Source organism: Solanum pennellii, chromosome 2 (genome assembly GCF_001406875.1).
Source record: "Solanum pennellii chromosome 2, SPENNV200".
In the NCBI taxonomy this organism is placed as follows: domain Eukaryota; kingdom Viridiplantae; phylum Streptophyta; class Magnoliopsida; order Solanales; family Solanaceae; genus Solanum; species Solanum pennellii.
In genome coordinates this window covers 55,024,211-55,037,541 of record NC_028638.1, presented here as the reverse complement: position 1 = coordinate 55,037,541, position 13,331 = coordinate 55,024,211, and the positions used below count along the sequence as shown (strand labels likewise).

At 32.1% G+C, this 13,331-nt stretch overlaps 1 protein-coding gene across 2 annotated transcripts; it reads left to right on the top strand.

The window, feature by feature from the left end:
* The first annotated feature begins 3,384 nt into the window (after window positions 1-3,384).
* Window positions 3,385-11,144, top strand: LOC107009699 (probable sugar phosphate/phosphate translocator At3g17430). Of its 2 annotated transcripts, XM_015209049.2 has the most exons (11): window positions 3,385-3,686; window positions 4,268-4,331; window positions 4,681-4,956; window positions 6,349-6,456; window positions 7,178-7,209; window positions 7,296-7,346; window positions 8,395-8,456; window positions 8,537-8,798; window positions 9,780-10,045; window positions 10,125-10,219; window positions 10,535-11,144. In XM_015209049.2, exons 3-11 carry the CDS (start codon window positions 4,870-4,872, stop codon window positions 10,715-10,717), a joined length of 1,146 nt encoding a protein of 381 aa, XP_015064535.1. In that variant the 5' UTR covers window positions 3,385-3,686; window positions 4,268-4,331; window positions 4,681-4,869; the 3' UTR covers window positions 10,718-11,144. The 2 variants fall into 2 exon arrangements, with proteins under 2 accessions (XP_015064535.1, XP_015064534.1); XM_015209048.2 differs by lacking the exon at window positions 4,268-4,331.
* The last annotated feature ends 2,187 nt before the right edge of the window (window positions 11,145-13,331 follow it).

Below are 13,331 nucleotides of genomic sequence, written 5' to 3'. Positions count from 1 at the left end.
GCCCCATCCACTACCCCCACCCCACCCCCACCACCCAAAAAAAATTATTTTATTTTTAAAAAATATTTTTAATTTCATAAATTAATTTTTATTCTAGTAAAAATAAAAGATGTCTCTCAAAAACATTTTTAATTCACAAATTAAACACTAAAAATCATTTCCAGAAAATATTTTTCTAGTTACCATCCAAACATGAGAAAATAAGTCCAAAATCTACTTGTTTTCCAGGAAAGCATTTTCTAGGAAAACATTTTCCATGGAAAACATTTTCCTCCATACCAAACACACCCTAAGTCTAGCTAATTGTCACGATAAGAGTTCAGATTAAATTAAAAAACAATCCGAATATTCCGGAAATAGTTGAAAAAATGTCTGATACTTTGATGTTAAGACTCGTACTTAGTCGAAAGGAAACAAATAAAATTAGATTAAACAAAAGAAATAAGTCATGTTCTGTTTGTAGAAAAGATAAGAATTTAACAAAAGTAGATTAACCGTTTGCACGTGATGATTACTTTTGATAGGATATGACTTGTGGGCTTTATGTTTACAACAATATGTGTCTTTATACCTACTTTCATCTTAAATCTAATGGCAGAAAATTTGTGTTTGTGATATGCAAATCTTGGAAACTATTAATTGAATTGACATTTTACTTTCCGATAGAGACAAAATTTTGTAACAAATAAATGGTACTCTTATAATTAGCTAATATTGGTTAGTATTCATAAATAGTGGTAATTTACTAATTTCTGACAGTTTTACCTAATAAAGTTGACTACATATGACGTCTAAATGTAGACAAATTCAAATATCTAGACTTTAGTGTTTCAGAAGAACACGACACAATAAATGGAGATGTAATTACTATTTACCGGAAGAAATAATGGTGCACTAGTAACTCGGGTGGACATGATATGGTAAGTTACGGTATTTTAAAGTTTTGATATTCGGCGATATAATAAATTGATAATTATAATTTATTTAAATTTGATTAATATATTCTCGTATAATAGAGTATTATAATTTTGAAATTTAAAAAAAAAACTCAATTGTATCATAATAACATATTAGACCATCTCCAATCCAACACCAAATTATACATTAAATCCTATATTTGGTGTAAAATTTAGTGTTTTGAGCTCCAACCCACACCAATTTTCACACCAAATAACTTTTTGAATATTATAATATTATTTCATTGTACAAATTTTTAATTAAACATTATATAAATTGTATGTTTTAATTAAATCTCTAATATATTTAATTATTTTTATAATATTAATTTTAGATATAAAATTTAGCCTTTTTATAAATTAATTTTTCTATGTTAATTCTACTATAAATTATATAAATTACTACAGGACATTTATGGAAGCAGCAGAGTGATTTTGAAAGTAAAATATTTATGTAGAATTTAAAATATTTTTTTCAATTATGTAATATTTGTTTAAATGTATTTCTATAATGATTTCACTTTTATTTGCATCATCTATTATTATGTATAATATTTGCTAGCAATTGATATTATTTAAAAAATTATGATACAAAATAATTTTATATCAAACGGTTATAAAAAGAAATAATATGAATTATATATATGATGATTGTTTTAGAAAGAATTTGTTTTAGGACGTAAAAAAATTTAAATGAAATAAAAAATAATAATATAATAATAAAGAGAATTTTTTTTTTGGTGTTTGGTGCTGTGAATTACACCAAATTTGATGTTTGGATTGAAGCCCTTAAACACATGTAAAAATATATTTATATATTAAAAAATATAACACAAACTACTTTAAAATATATATCATATACTAAATATCATAATATCAAAATTATGATATTAAAAATTTCAATATGATAATTTGATACATACCATGCCCACCCCTGATAGTAACTACTAGTACGTGTTTTGGCATAGGAAAATACTAACAAAATAAAATGTAAGGTTTATAGATTAATTACGATCATAAGCAATTTTATATGAGAGTGAGTATTAATTTCTTACAAGATTAACTTATCCACTAGAGGAACATCATTGAGATGTGTAGGTGCATAGCTGCACAATATTTGACTAGATATGTATTCAAAATTAAATTATATAAGTTGGTGATAATTATAATAATGCAACATGTTAAAAGGAGGAAGATAAATTATATTTTGAGGTGGAACCTCTTAAAAATAATTTTTGTAACAAATGCAAATGATTCACATCCACTAGGGTTATAGCCACACTAATTTCGTGTTTCTTTTATTTAACGTTGGAATGAAATAAATTAGAAGCAAATAATAACCACGCTAATTTCGTGTTTCTTTAATCTAATAACGTTGAAATGAATTTAGAACCAAATAATATAGAAATTGAATATGCTTAGCTAGTAAAATTAAATATTTATAATGCATCCTAGTTGATCACACAATGCCGTGGACCGACAGGTTTATAGCTAATTAAAATTATAAAGATATTAATCTATTGATGTCAATTGTTTCATTGTCTCCTCCATATAAGATGATACATCAGTTAAGTATGTATTAGTTATATGATTTCTAAATTTAAAAATAATTTTATTTATAAATAACTTAATTTTTAAGTAGTTGTTAAGCTAATGTTTAATCATATATTTTTTTGGCAAATATTATTTGGATAAAATTTTACTGTGTTTGGCCATAGTATTTGAGAAATATATTTCATTTTTTTTATAAAAATATGATTTATACCATAAGTTTTAAAAACTATCAAAACTAATTATAAATTTGTATTACAAGTTAATTGGATAATCTTTGCAACAATAACAAATAGTGTAGTTTACACTTAGAGCAATGTGATAATTTGGAGTGAGTGCAACAAATATCATTTCATACATCGTGAAATAGATAAAACGTGACTTTGTTATCCCATGGTGATTGTTAATCATTTTTCATTAATAACCATATCATCATTTAACATTCACTAAATATTTTATTATTACTTTAGTGTTTAACGTAAAAAAATTATGTAATACAACGCAAAGAACTACTATATATAGTGTTTTTGTAAAAGAAAAAATTTAGAGTAAAATTTTAATTTTAAAAGATTTCATATAATGAAATTTTGCCTAAATACTAAAAAAACTAGTATTATTTAGAAATTTGAAATATTTGTTAAAAAATGATAAACTGTATGAATAACATTATTTATCAAATTTTTCTCTTACATATTATTTGAAAAATCTATAATCAAACGGATCCTAAATATAATATAACTTTGATATTCTGAAATATTTTAAAATAATTTAATGTATAACTATTATTGGAGAAAGAAAGTAAATTCAATTTTTTTTTTAAGAAAACGAACTAAATAAAGAAAGTTTAACCGACTAATTAAAAAGATAGTACTGAAAATAAATTTTGATAGGCGAGTGAGTGGGAAAAAGAAAACGCTTTGTCTTTGACCACACCACACCTCTACATTTGGGACAAACTCTCCATCTTCACCTTCTTCTTCTTCTTCTTCTGCTACTTGCTAAACCTTTGCTTGATCTTCCTCAACAACTATCGCTAAAAAAACTTAATCCATTTTAATTGCATTGTTAGGGCAAAGGATTTAATCAACCATTCCAGATCGAGCGGGCGAGCATTGATCGCATCTCGCCGTCTCTCAAACTCGCTTGCCTCAGATCTGTCACTCGGAGCTTCTTCTATTCGTAAGGAGTTTCACTTCTATTTCTTCACTTTCGTTCATTTTACTCCCTCGCATTCAACATGATTCACTTTTACCTCACTTAATTTTATGATTTCTGTGTTTTTTTTTTAGTTAAAACTTTACGTGCTGCAGATGCCTGCATTATTGTTATTTGTATTTGTACTTGTTTCCTTCATTTGTTTGTATGCTCTGTTTTAGTTCCGTACAGTACTTTGTAGTTTTTTTTTTTTTTGAGAATTTACTTATATGGTTACCTGTGTGGATTGTAATCACTATTCAGCATCGGGGAAATGCTGATGGTTGATAATTTGAAACTGCTAATTTCGGCTGGCTGTGCTGTTGACTATCATTAGTTGTTTGAAATAAATTACTAGCTTCTAAGTTTCACTTACAGAGAGTGGGAAAAGAGTTTCAAGTTGATATAGAGGCTGCTATCATTTTTTTCCCTGTAAATTTCTACATTTTATGCTCAATGTGTGCCATGCTCAAGAGCTACTGCAATGATCTTCATTGAAGCTATAAAAAAAACAGCATTAGGTGTGTTATTATATTACTCAAGCAGCTAATTATTTTCTGCAACAGACTCTACGCTTTTTAAACCCTGGCTAGCCTCTGCTCCATTAGCTTGTCTCTGCATGTTCTTGAGGTAAGTAGACATTGCGTGATAATTTTGTTATTTTGCATTCCATGAACTGACCAGATGACATTATGCATTTTGCATCTTGCTTCTGATCTACTATTTGTTCATATCTAACCATTGACTGAATATGGACCCACATAAAAACCTTAGATAATGGTTGCTTATGCAGTAATTGTGTTTTTGCCCATGTCATACATGTTTGCTCTTCATCATGAAATGAGTTTCTTTGCTTCTGGTGGAAGTGTTATTCCTGCTTTATCTGATGAGATCGTTCTAATTGTTTCGTCAATAATGAATAGTTCTTATGATGATTTTTTTAAAGATCATGTTCCTCACTTTAATCTTATATTTTCAGATTCTATCAATCCATGTTATGACAACAGCATATTCAGGAACAGACTTGGTTCATCATACATCATCTTTTAATGAATAAACAGCAGTTGAACTGAAAGACGTCTCTTAGATTTTTGGATTGGAGGGCATCTCTACATTTTTAGCTAGGTCAGAAACCTGCTAGCAAAGCACAAAGTGGAGAGAAGAAAAGATGATGGTCAGCAAACAACTTGTGTTGACATATATATATCTCCTAGTCTATATAATGCTATCCTCAGGAGTTATTTTGTACAACAAGGTATATTTTTTTTTTATAATGTTCTGTGAGTTTCTTTGGCTTCAATTCTTTTTTGGTATGATCTCTGTTTGTTGGTTAGGTTATTCGTATATTCTACATTTTCAACTCAATAGAACATGTTCAGAACTTAAAGGGACAATTAATATTAACATTGTGGATCAGGCAATGTATGTGGTGGACAACCAAAAGTGACAAGCTGTTATCACATCTATAAAAAAAAAATGACAAGCTGTTCTGATTTACTTGCTCTGGCTCCAAAGGAGCAATTAATTTAAGTTTGCATGTTGTAAGCTTCTTGGTTGAGGAAGTCAGGAAGAAGAGTAGGGGAATTTTTCATCAAGCCATTTGCTATCCATAATCAGCTTGTTCAATCAGTCTAGATTGAATAAAAATTAGAAAATAGTTTCTTATGTTCCATCCAATCACACCAAACAACATGAATGGAAGAGAAAATATCTTGGTGGGGAACCGACCACACTGTGAGTAATAACCCAATTGTGGCTTTTGATTTGTAAACCAATGATATTGGCTGATGATTAAACGTCCATACATGTTTGGTCTTTGGGTCATTGAAAGATATACATTGTTCCATAATCATCGTTATTGAAGTTACTAAATGGAGAGTCATGCTCGGCATATTAGAATAGAGGTTTTAACTTTTAAAAAATATAATACTAATGCAGTAGTTGTTGTTCACTCAAAAAATATAGAGGATAGGTTCCCCTCTAATCTTCCCACTTGCGTGAATTCGCTGGGTATGTTGTTGTTGTTCCCCTCTTGCCTTTAGTATTCTAGCATTTTCCCCAAATTCAAAGATAGTCCCCTTTATCTTCTGTTAAAGATACTTGTTGCATCTCAAACTTTCAGAACTGTAGAACGTCATCTGTTAACATCAATGTTAAGATTGAAAGCACTCTTTTATTTACTCCTTTCTTTTGTTTTCTTTTTCATCGTTCTTTTTCTCTTTTTCTTCTCCCCTCCTCCACTTACCCTTTTGAAGTTCCTTAGGTTTTGAGTCCAATTATGTTTCTGCTTTCGCCGGGTAATTTTGCGGGTAAAAAGGACTGACTAACATTTTAGAGCTTCAGTTTTTTGGTAACTGGTCTAGGAGGGCATGCAAAGGGAGAAGTAAAAGAGAAAGGATAGATGGTATTGGGAAACCATGTCTTAGGATAAGCAATGTGTTACTAGCTTCCACTTTCTCACTATCATTGTTCTTTTGTTGTATGTTGTTTTTCTTTCTTTCTTTCTGCACTTATGCATTGTTTTAGGAAAAAAGGATGATACTGCTGCTCAATTATTTTCTGTATCATTCCAGTTTTATTCTTAATCTTGTCAGTGCCATTTATCGGAGCTAATGATTCTTGTTCTGTTTTTTTTTTCTTTTGACAGTGGGTACTCTCACCAAAATATTTCAATTTCCCATTACCAATAACACTTACCATGATTCATATGGGCTTCTCGGGCTTAGTAGCTTTCCTTCTTATCCGTGTCTTCAAGGTATTGTATTGTTATTGGTAATTACAGTGTTATTTTGCTTGCAGCATATCACTTTCCGCTCCTCGATGACCATTTCTTGCTTATCTATTGATTGTTGTTGACCTTGTTGTAGAAGTGTTTTTATATTTTGATCATTATGATCATTTTTCATTTTACCAGTGTTGTGGATTTTGAAGCGACTCATCGCATCACATGTTAATTTTCAACGTTTGTTACTTTTGTGCTTTTGATGTGATCTTTGTCTCTGGGCTTGCTTCTGGGCGGAGCAGTTACTATTTAATGATTTGTCGTATTCTTTAACCCCTTGAGGCCTGTGGAGAGGTTTCTGCATTTTTTTTTTATTGATAATTGTGGCGTCCGGGCTAGCTTACGCGCTCCTCGACTAATTCTATGAGGTACCTGCTATCTCCCACTAGTAGAAGTACTGCGTGACTCTAAAATATCTGCGGTTATCCTGAAGAACTACTTGTAGAATTCCTCATTTTAGACACCCAGTTGGTCCCTGTGGAGAGTTCTCAGCAGATAAATTGATTTGTATATTTTTTCATATTTAGGTATCTATTTTGACATTTGTCTGTCTTTAGCTTCTGAATTTTGACTGCGGCTCACTTCTCATCTACTGGAGGGAAACAAATTTATATAGTGCACAATTTTTCATTCCATTTGATGTATAAGACTAGGGATCAACTGATTTCCTTCCATCCATGTTAATTTTCTGCAGGTTGTATCTCCTGTCAAAATGACATTTGAAATGTAAGCATTTGGTCCTTTGCATCCACATTGCCTGCAGTTGTAATGATGTATGTCATCTTATTTACTATTTATTGCTGAATCTGCAGATATGCGACATGTGTGATTCCCATTAGTGCTTTCTTTGCATCAAGTCTTTGGTAAGATTCTACTTTGAGGAACTGAAAGGTCTACTTGCCTTTGATTTAGAATGTTCAATTGCATTTTCTAAGGTATTCTGTGACCTCATAATTAGTAAATGGTTCAATGATGGGTTGGCATGAAACTTGTGATAAAAATGAATTAGTTATGAATGCATGTTTGTAATCATTGAGAATTGACCGTTAAACAATATGAAGATCTAATGCCTACTGATCATGCACTAATAACGAAACCATTTATACCTTTGAATCTAAATCTAACCTAAACAAGTATTTTTACGTGATATCATTGGTATCTGCTCTTATGTTCAAAGAAAGATCTGTAAGATTGGCATAAGTTTTTCTCATCGTACATCTGTCCAACTGACCAAGTCAGCCTTTTGGAACTCACTAATAGAAAGTGGAACTGAAGAAGAAAAGGATGTATTCTACTGTTCCTTTTTCGAATGATGCTGACACTAGACCTTTTCTGGTTATCTGATGATTTGTGTATAAATTTTCCAAGCAATCTGGACATTTGAGGTGAATGAACTAGTTTTGAGCCAAATTAAGCATTTACATAACCTTGTATGTCATCTGTCAGTGGTTTTATTGATTGGTTTCAAGAATACTGCCAAATGCTTTTCCTCTGTTAACTAATTGTCTCGTAGAAATAGTTGTTTTGCTATGACAGAGGAAGAATTTGGCTGGTTAAATTTCCTTTCTCCTCCTTGACACTTCCCACTTCTCTGGGAAAGCAGTGGAAAAATTATAATATAACTATGAGAATTGGGGTGATAAAAAATGTCGGACACTTTCATGCATAATTAACATTCTTTTCTTTTGGTAGGGTACATTGTTGGTTTGGGTGGGCAATTGATGTTTTCCACGTACTTGGGTCTCCTTGTTTGTCAAAAAGATATTTTCTTTGGGTAGTGTTCTCCGATTTACTTCAGTTGCTATATGTTTCATTACTCACATGAATATGAGTTCTGATATTATGTTTCTTAAAAAATCTTATGTTTTTTTTTAACATTGGTAAAGTTAGCTTATGTTTGTTTTATTGCAGGTTTGGAAACACAGCTTATCTGTTCATTTCTGTAGCCTTTATCCAGATGCTTAAAGCTCTAAGTATGCCTGGGTAACACTTTTTTATGTCTGTATCCTTTGTTTGCAAATGTACTGATTGGAGCTTTGTGTTGAAAATACAGTGCCAGTTGCCACCTTTGTCATGGCTGTTATTTGTGGAACTGACAAGTTAAGATGCGATTTATTCCTGAACATGCTGTTGGTCAGCGTTGGTGTTGTAGTTTCATCTTATGGAGAAATTCACTTCAACATAGTTGGTACAGTTTATCAGGTCACTGGAATATTTGCTGAGGCGCTTAGGCTGGTCCTAACTCAAGTTCTGCTTCAGAAGAAGGGACTAACTCTCAATCCTATCACCAGCCTATATTACATAGCTCCATGCAGGTATGTAATAGATGATCCTATCTCATTGAGTTGAGTTATTTGCTCTCATGTGGTGCAGTTTAATACATTATCCTGTGTTGAGGTCTATATGATTCCAGTAAGATCTTACTTCTTTAAATAAGAAAAAAAAAGAAATTCCAGTTAGATCTCGGTTTTTAATGATTCCAAACCTCCCATCTTGCTCATTCTCACTTGGGAGAACGGGAGAAAAGTAAACCGAGAACACATACAATTGGAAACCTTTTCCATACATTTGATTCCTGTCATGAATGTACCTTTTGGGATGGGCTTGAGCTACTTTTTCATCTTTTTGTTCTTTAGAGTGCTCATCATTTCATGACATTATGACTGCAATGTACCTCAGATCAGTTTACTGCTGATATTAAAACTAGAAAGAGGCACTTCTGTATCGCGTTTTTATAAAATTTATAGCTAGTTTCCAATTGCTTGAGAGTATGTTCTTCTAAATGTTAGAGCTCAAGTTGGTAGAGTGTAACCACACATTTCTTTCTTGTGGAATTCTGACATATATATAATTATACTTTTTTGGTAACAAGTGGCTATACTTGTTTTTCTGTTAGCATGTAGTCATGTGTTCAGCTGTGTCCTGCATCTGGCATGACTTATCAGTTATTACTGTGTCCTGACTGGTCTGATAAAGTCAAAAGAGGTGGAAATGATGCTAGGGGGATTAGGATTTGGTTGCTAGTTCTTTTATGGAAAATTTGTTCTGTGCACACATAAATAGACACATACTCTGTTATGTACATGCTCCTCTCTTTAGTTTTGTTTTGTCTCACTTGGCGAGAGATTTTCTGTAAAGAGGCAATTGCTGCTATGTCACCTGAATCTGATAATAACTAAGTATGAGAGTTATCTCTGTATTCTAAATGTCTGTTTTTATTTGGTTTTAGAGTCTCATGCAAGTGCCTCCGTATTATTTCTTGGGTGTTGCTTATGATCCTATGTTTCAACGTGCAGCTTTATCTTTCTCTTTGTCCCATGGTATCTTCTGGAGAAGCCGGAGATGGAAGTCTCACAAATTCAATTCAACTTCTGGATATTCTTTTCAAATGCACTTTGTGCTCTTGCTCTGAATTTCTCTATCTTCTTAGTGATTGGTAGAACCGGTGCTGTAACCATCCGAGTTGCCGGTGTCTTGAAAGATTGGATACTTATTGCCCTTTCAACGCTAATTTTCCCAGAGTCGACAATAACCACACTTAATATTACAGGCTATGCCATTGGTAAGCTTAATGTTTCTTCTTATTTATGGGAGCTTTGTGCCATCAAACATCTTACTAAAATATTTCTGTTTTTGTATAGCATTATGTGGTGTTGTGATGTATAACTACTTGAAGATCAAGGATGTTCGAGCTGTTCAACTTCCTGTAGATAGTGTTTCTGATCGAATAGCGAAGGTCTGATGATCCATACTTCTTTTTTTCTTTTGGGAGCACCAATTTCTAGTCTGAAAATCATTGTAGCATGTCTAGAAAGGAGCTACGTAATAAAGAGAAGAAGAAATTAGACAGGAGCTAGAGAATAAGCTAAACTTATGATCAACAGTTATTATTTTTAACATAATTTGAGCTTGCATGGTTGCTTAATTATATACGTCTGTCTCTGTTCATCATGGAATCTTTAGCTTGCATGAAAACAAAATTTCTAGTAAAGATGGATTTTATTGCAAGCAGCGCCAAAAAAAATGTCTTCATGCAATTTGCCTCTGACAGGAACTTAAAATGGAGAAGAAGTCATCCGATCTGTATGTACCAGACGATATTGTTAAGAGCAGTGGAGGAAAAGGTTCAAGGAATGGGTCTCCAGATTCAATGGTGGATGAGGAAGCACCCTTTATTCCTTCAAGTAGGGTCTCTCATCTTGGGCGAAGCCCACTTAGCAGCTATTCACCATGAGAACCGTTAATTCTATAAATGTCATTTTGGGTTCATTTGTTAGAATCACAGTATCAAGCAGATTGATGAGAGCGGGGTCTTGTTCATACACCCTCCACCATTATGGTAAGAATTGCATTTCTATGCAGAGTACTACCGCCATTAACATTGCTACTAGTTATTTATTGTAATATTGTTTTAGGCTCGTCATATTCAATGAAATATTGATTTTTTAGCATCACATGATACTCTCAACTCCCCCACTAAGGTAGTTTGTAAGCTTGTGCACGACATCCATAGTTGAGTTAACTTTTATTATGCCTTTGGCAAAGAAATCTTGAGCATAGATTTTAGCTGAGGCAACTTTCTGGGACTGGTGTAGAAATTGACAGTACTTCAATTTTTTGTTAAAACGGTTTTCGGATATCTCAAGTGATTCATGGATCCATTTCTTCTTTGTTTGCTGAGAGACTTTAAGTAATTGCTAATCTGGGTTAACATATAATGTGTAATTTTACCTTTGCCCATTCATCAATTCTGTATATTGTTGTACTAGTTATCCTCTGTTGTATACCACGAAGAAAGTCGACGGTAGATATTAAAATGATGAAAAGCAACAGTAACATTTACATAGCTCTCACGTGATTTTTGTTCCCCAGCTAATGTTATAAGCTGACCAAATATGATTTGGCCTTGCAGTTTCAAAAGTGATTTTTGTAGCTAATTACAAATGTTTTTTAATAACATGACTCTTTTCGCAGAAATTTGTACAATAGTATTGGAGATTTGTGACTGAAATACATGTGGTAACTATAGAGTCATTTTTCTACTTAAATTATATTAATGGGAATAGAAGATCATTTCTATGAATATATAGCTTCAAAATTAACTTATATGAGTGTACTCACACTGTTGTATAAATCTCCGTTCCGATTATTTTGTAAGAATGCTGAGTAAGGGTATATTGAATGTATAGAGTTAAATTTAAATTGGATAGACTAACTGACATGGACAAATATAGCAACGACAGAACTACAAATCTGTTTTTAAGCAAATCATTCATATAGTTGTACTGTTATTTCATTCATTTGATGATCCAAAACGCCACACAGTAAAGTCAAATAGATGATTCATATACATATCCAATGTATTGGCAAAAATATAACGAAAATGAGCATATGTAATTGAACACGTGGCAAGCATAGAAAAAAGAATTACAATTTATTGTTGAATTAGTTAAGGACTCAACTTAATTTCGAATTTATCTTATTTGCACCGGTCATGGACATCCTATCCAAAGACTTGTTCGAGCATCCGAGAATAAGCTTAATTCCGAATCTATCTTATTTGCATCGGATGAAGTTAGTCAATAACATTCTATTCGAATTAGTCAATAACATTCTATCCGAAGACTTGTTCGACCGGCTTAATATCGAATCTATCTTATTTGCATGGGATGACGGATAGTAGGGTTTCAGAATGATCCATCTGCTTAGGTAAAAGATAAAACACAAACAACGACTAGATTTTGGAGATATTCAGAGTTTCATTCAATACCATTAAATGTGCACGATCTTACCCATGTAACAATCAAAATGGGCGAGAATTACGAAAATAGTTATCAACATTTAAATGTATAAATTTCTTCTCTTGCACACTATTGTAAATATCATAATTGAGATGATTTTTTTTAATATAATTTTTTTCAAAGAGCTCGTTATTTTTGTACCTCTTGGTTACTCAAGTCCATACATAACCTCAAGTTTGGAGGTGGAGAATGCTTATTATCTGAGTAATTTTTTTTTGTTTTGAAATTCACCTGATTACATACGAATCCACAAATGCTCTTGTTAGTTTTCACTGTTTATCAAGCGTTTTGAGAACTAAACAAGATTTATATTTTCACTTAGGTCGAATTGATTATTTGTTCGATTGTTTTCATAACATCATTATTTCTATATTTGCCTTATCAAGGGTTAATAATATTTTAATTAGTTACGTTGCATGTGAATTTGATTATTAAATAATTTATCTCGTAAACAAAAAAATTACAAGCTGTTCTGATTTACTTGCTCTGGCTCCAAAGGAGCAATTAATTTAAGTTTGCATGTTGTTAGCTTCTTGGTTGAGGAAGTCAGGAAGAAGAGTAGGGGAATTTTTCATCAAGCCATTTGCTATCAATATTCCATAATCAGCTTGTTCAATCAGTCTAGATTGAATAAAAATTAGAAAATAGTTTCTTATGTTCCATCCAATCACACCAAACAACATGACCGGAAGAGAAAATATCTTGGTGGGGAACCGACCACACTGTGAGTAATAACCCAATTGTGGCTTTTGATTTGTAAACCAATGATATTGGCTGATGATTAAACATCCATACATGTTTGGTCTATGGCTCATTTAAAGATATACATTGTTCCATAATCATCGTTATTGAAGTTACTAAATGGAGAGTCATGCTCGGCATATTAAAATAGAGGTTTTAACTTTTAAAAAATATAATACTAATGCAGTAGTTGTTGTTCACTCAAAAAATATAGAGGATAGGTTCCCCTCTAATCTTTCCACTTGCGTGAATTCGCTGGGTATGTTGTTGTTGTTCCCCTCTTGCCTTTAGTAATATAGCATTTTC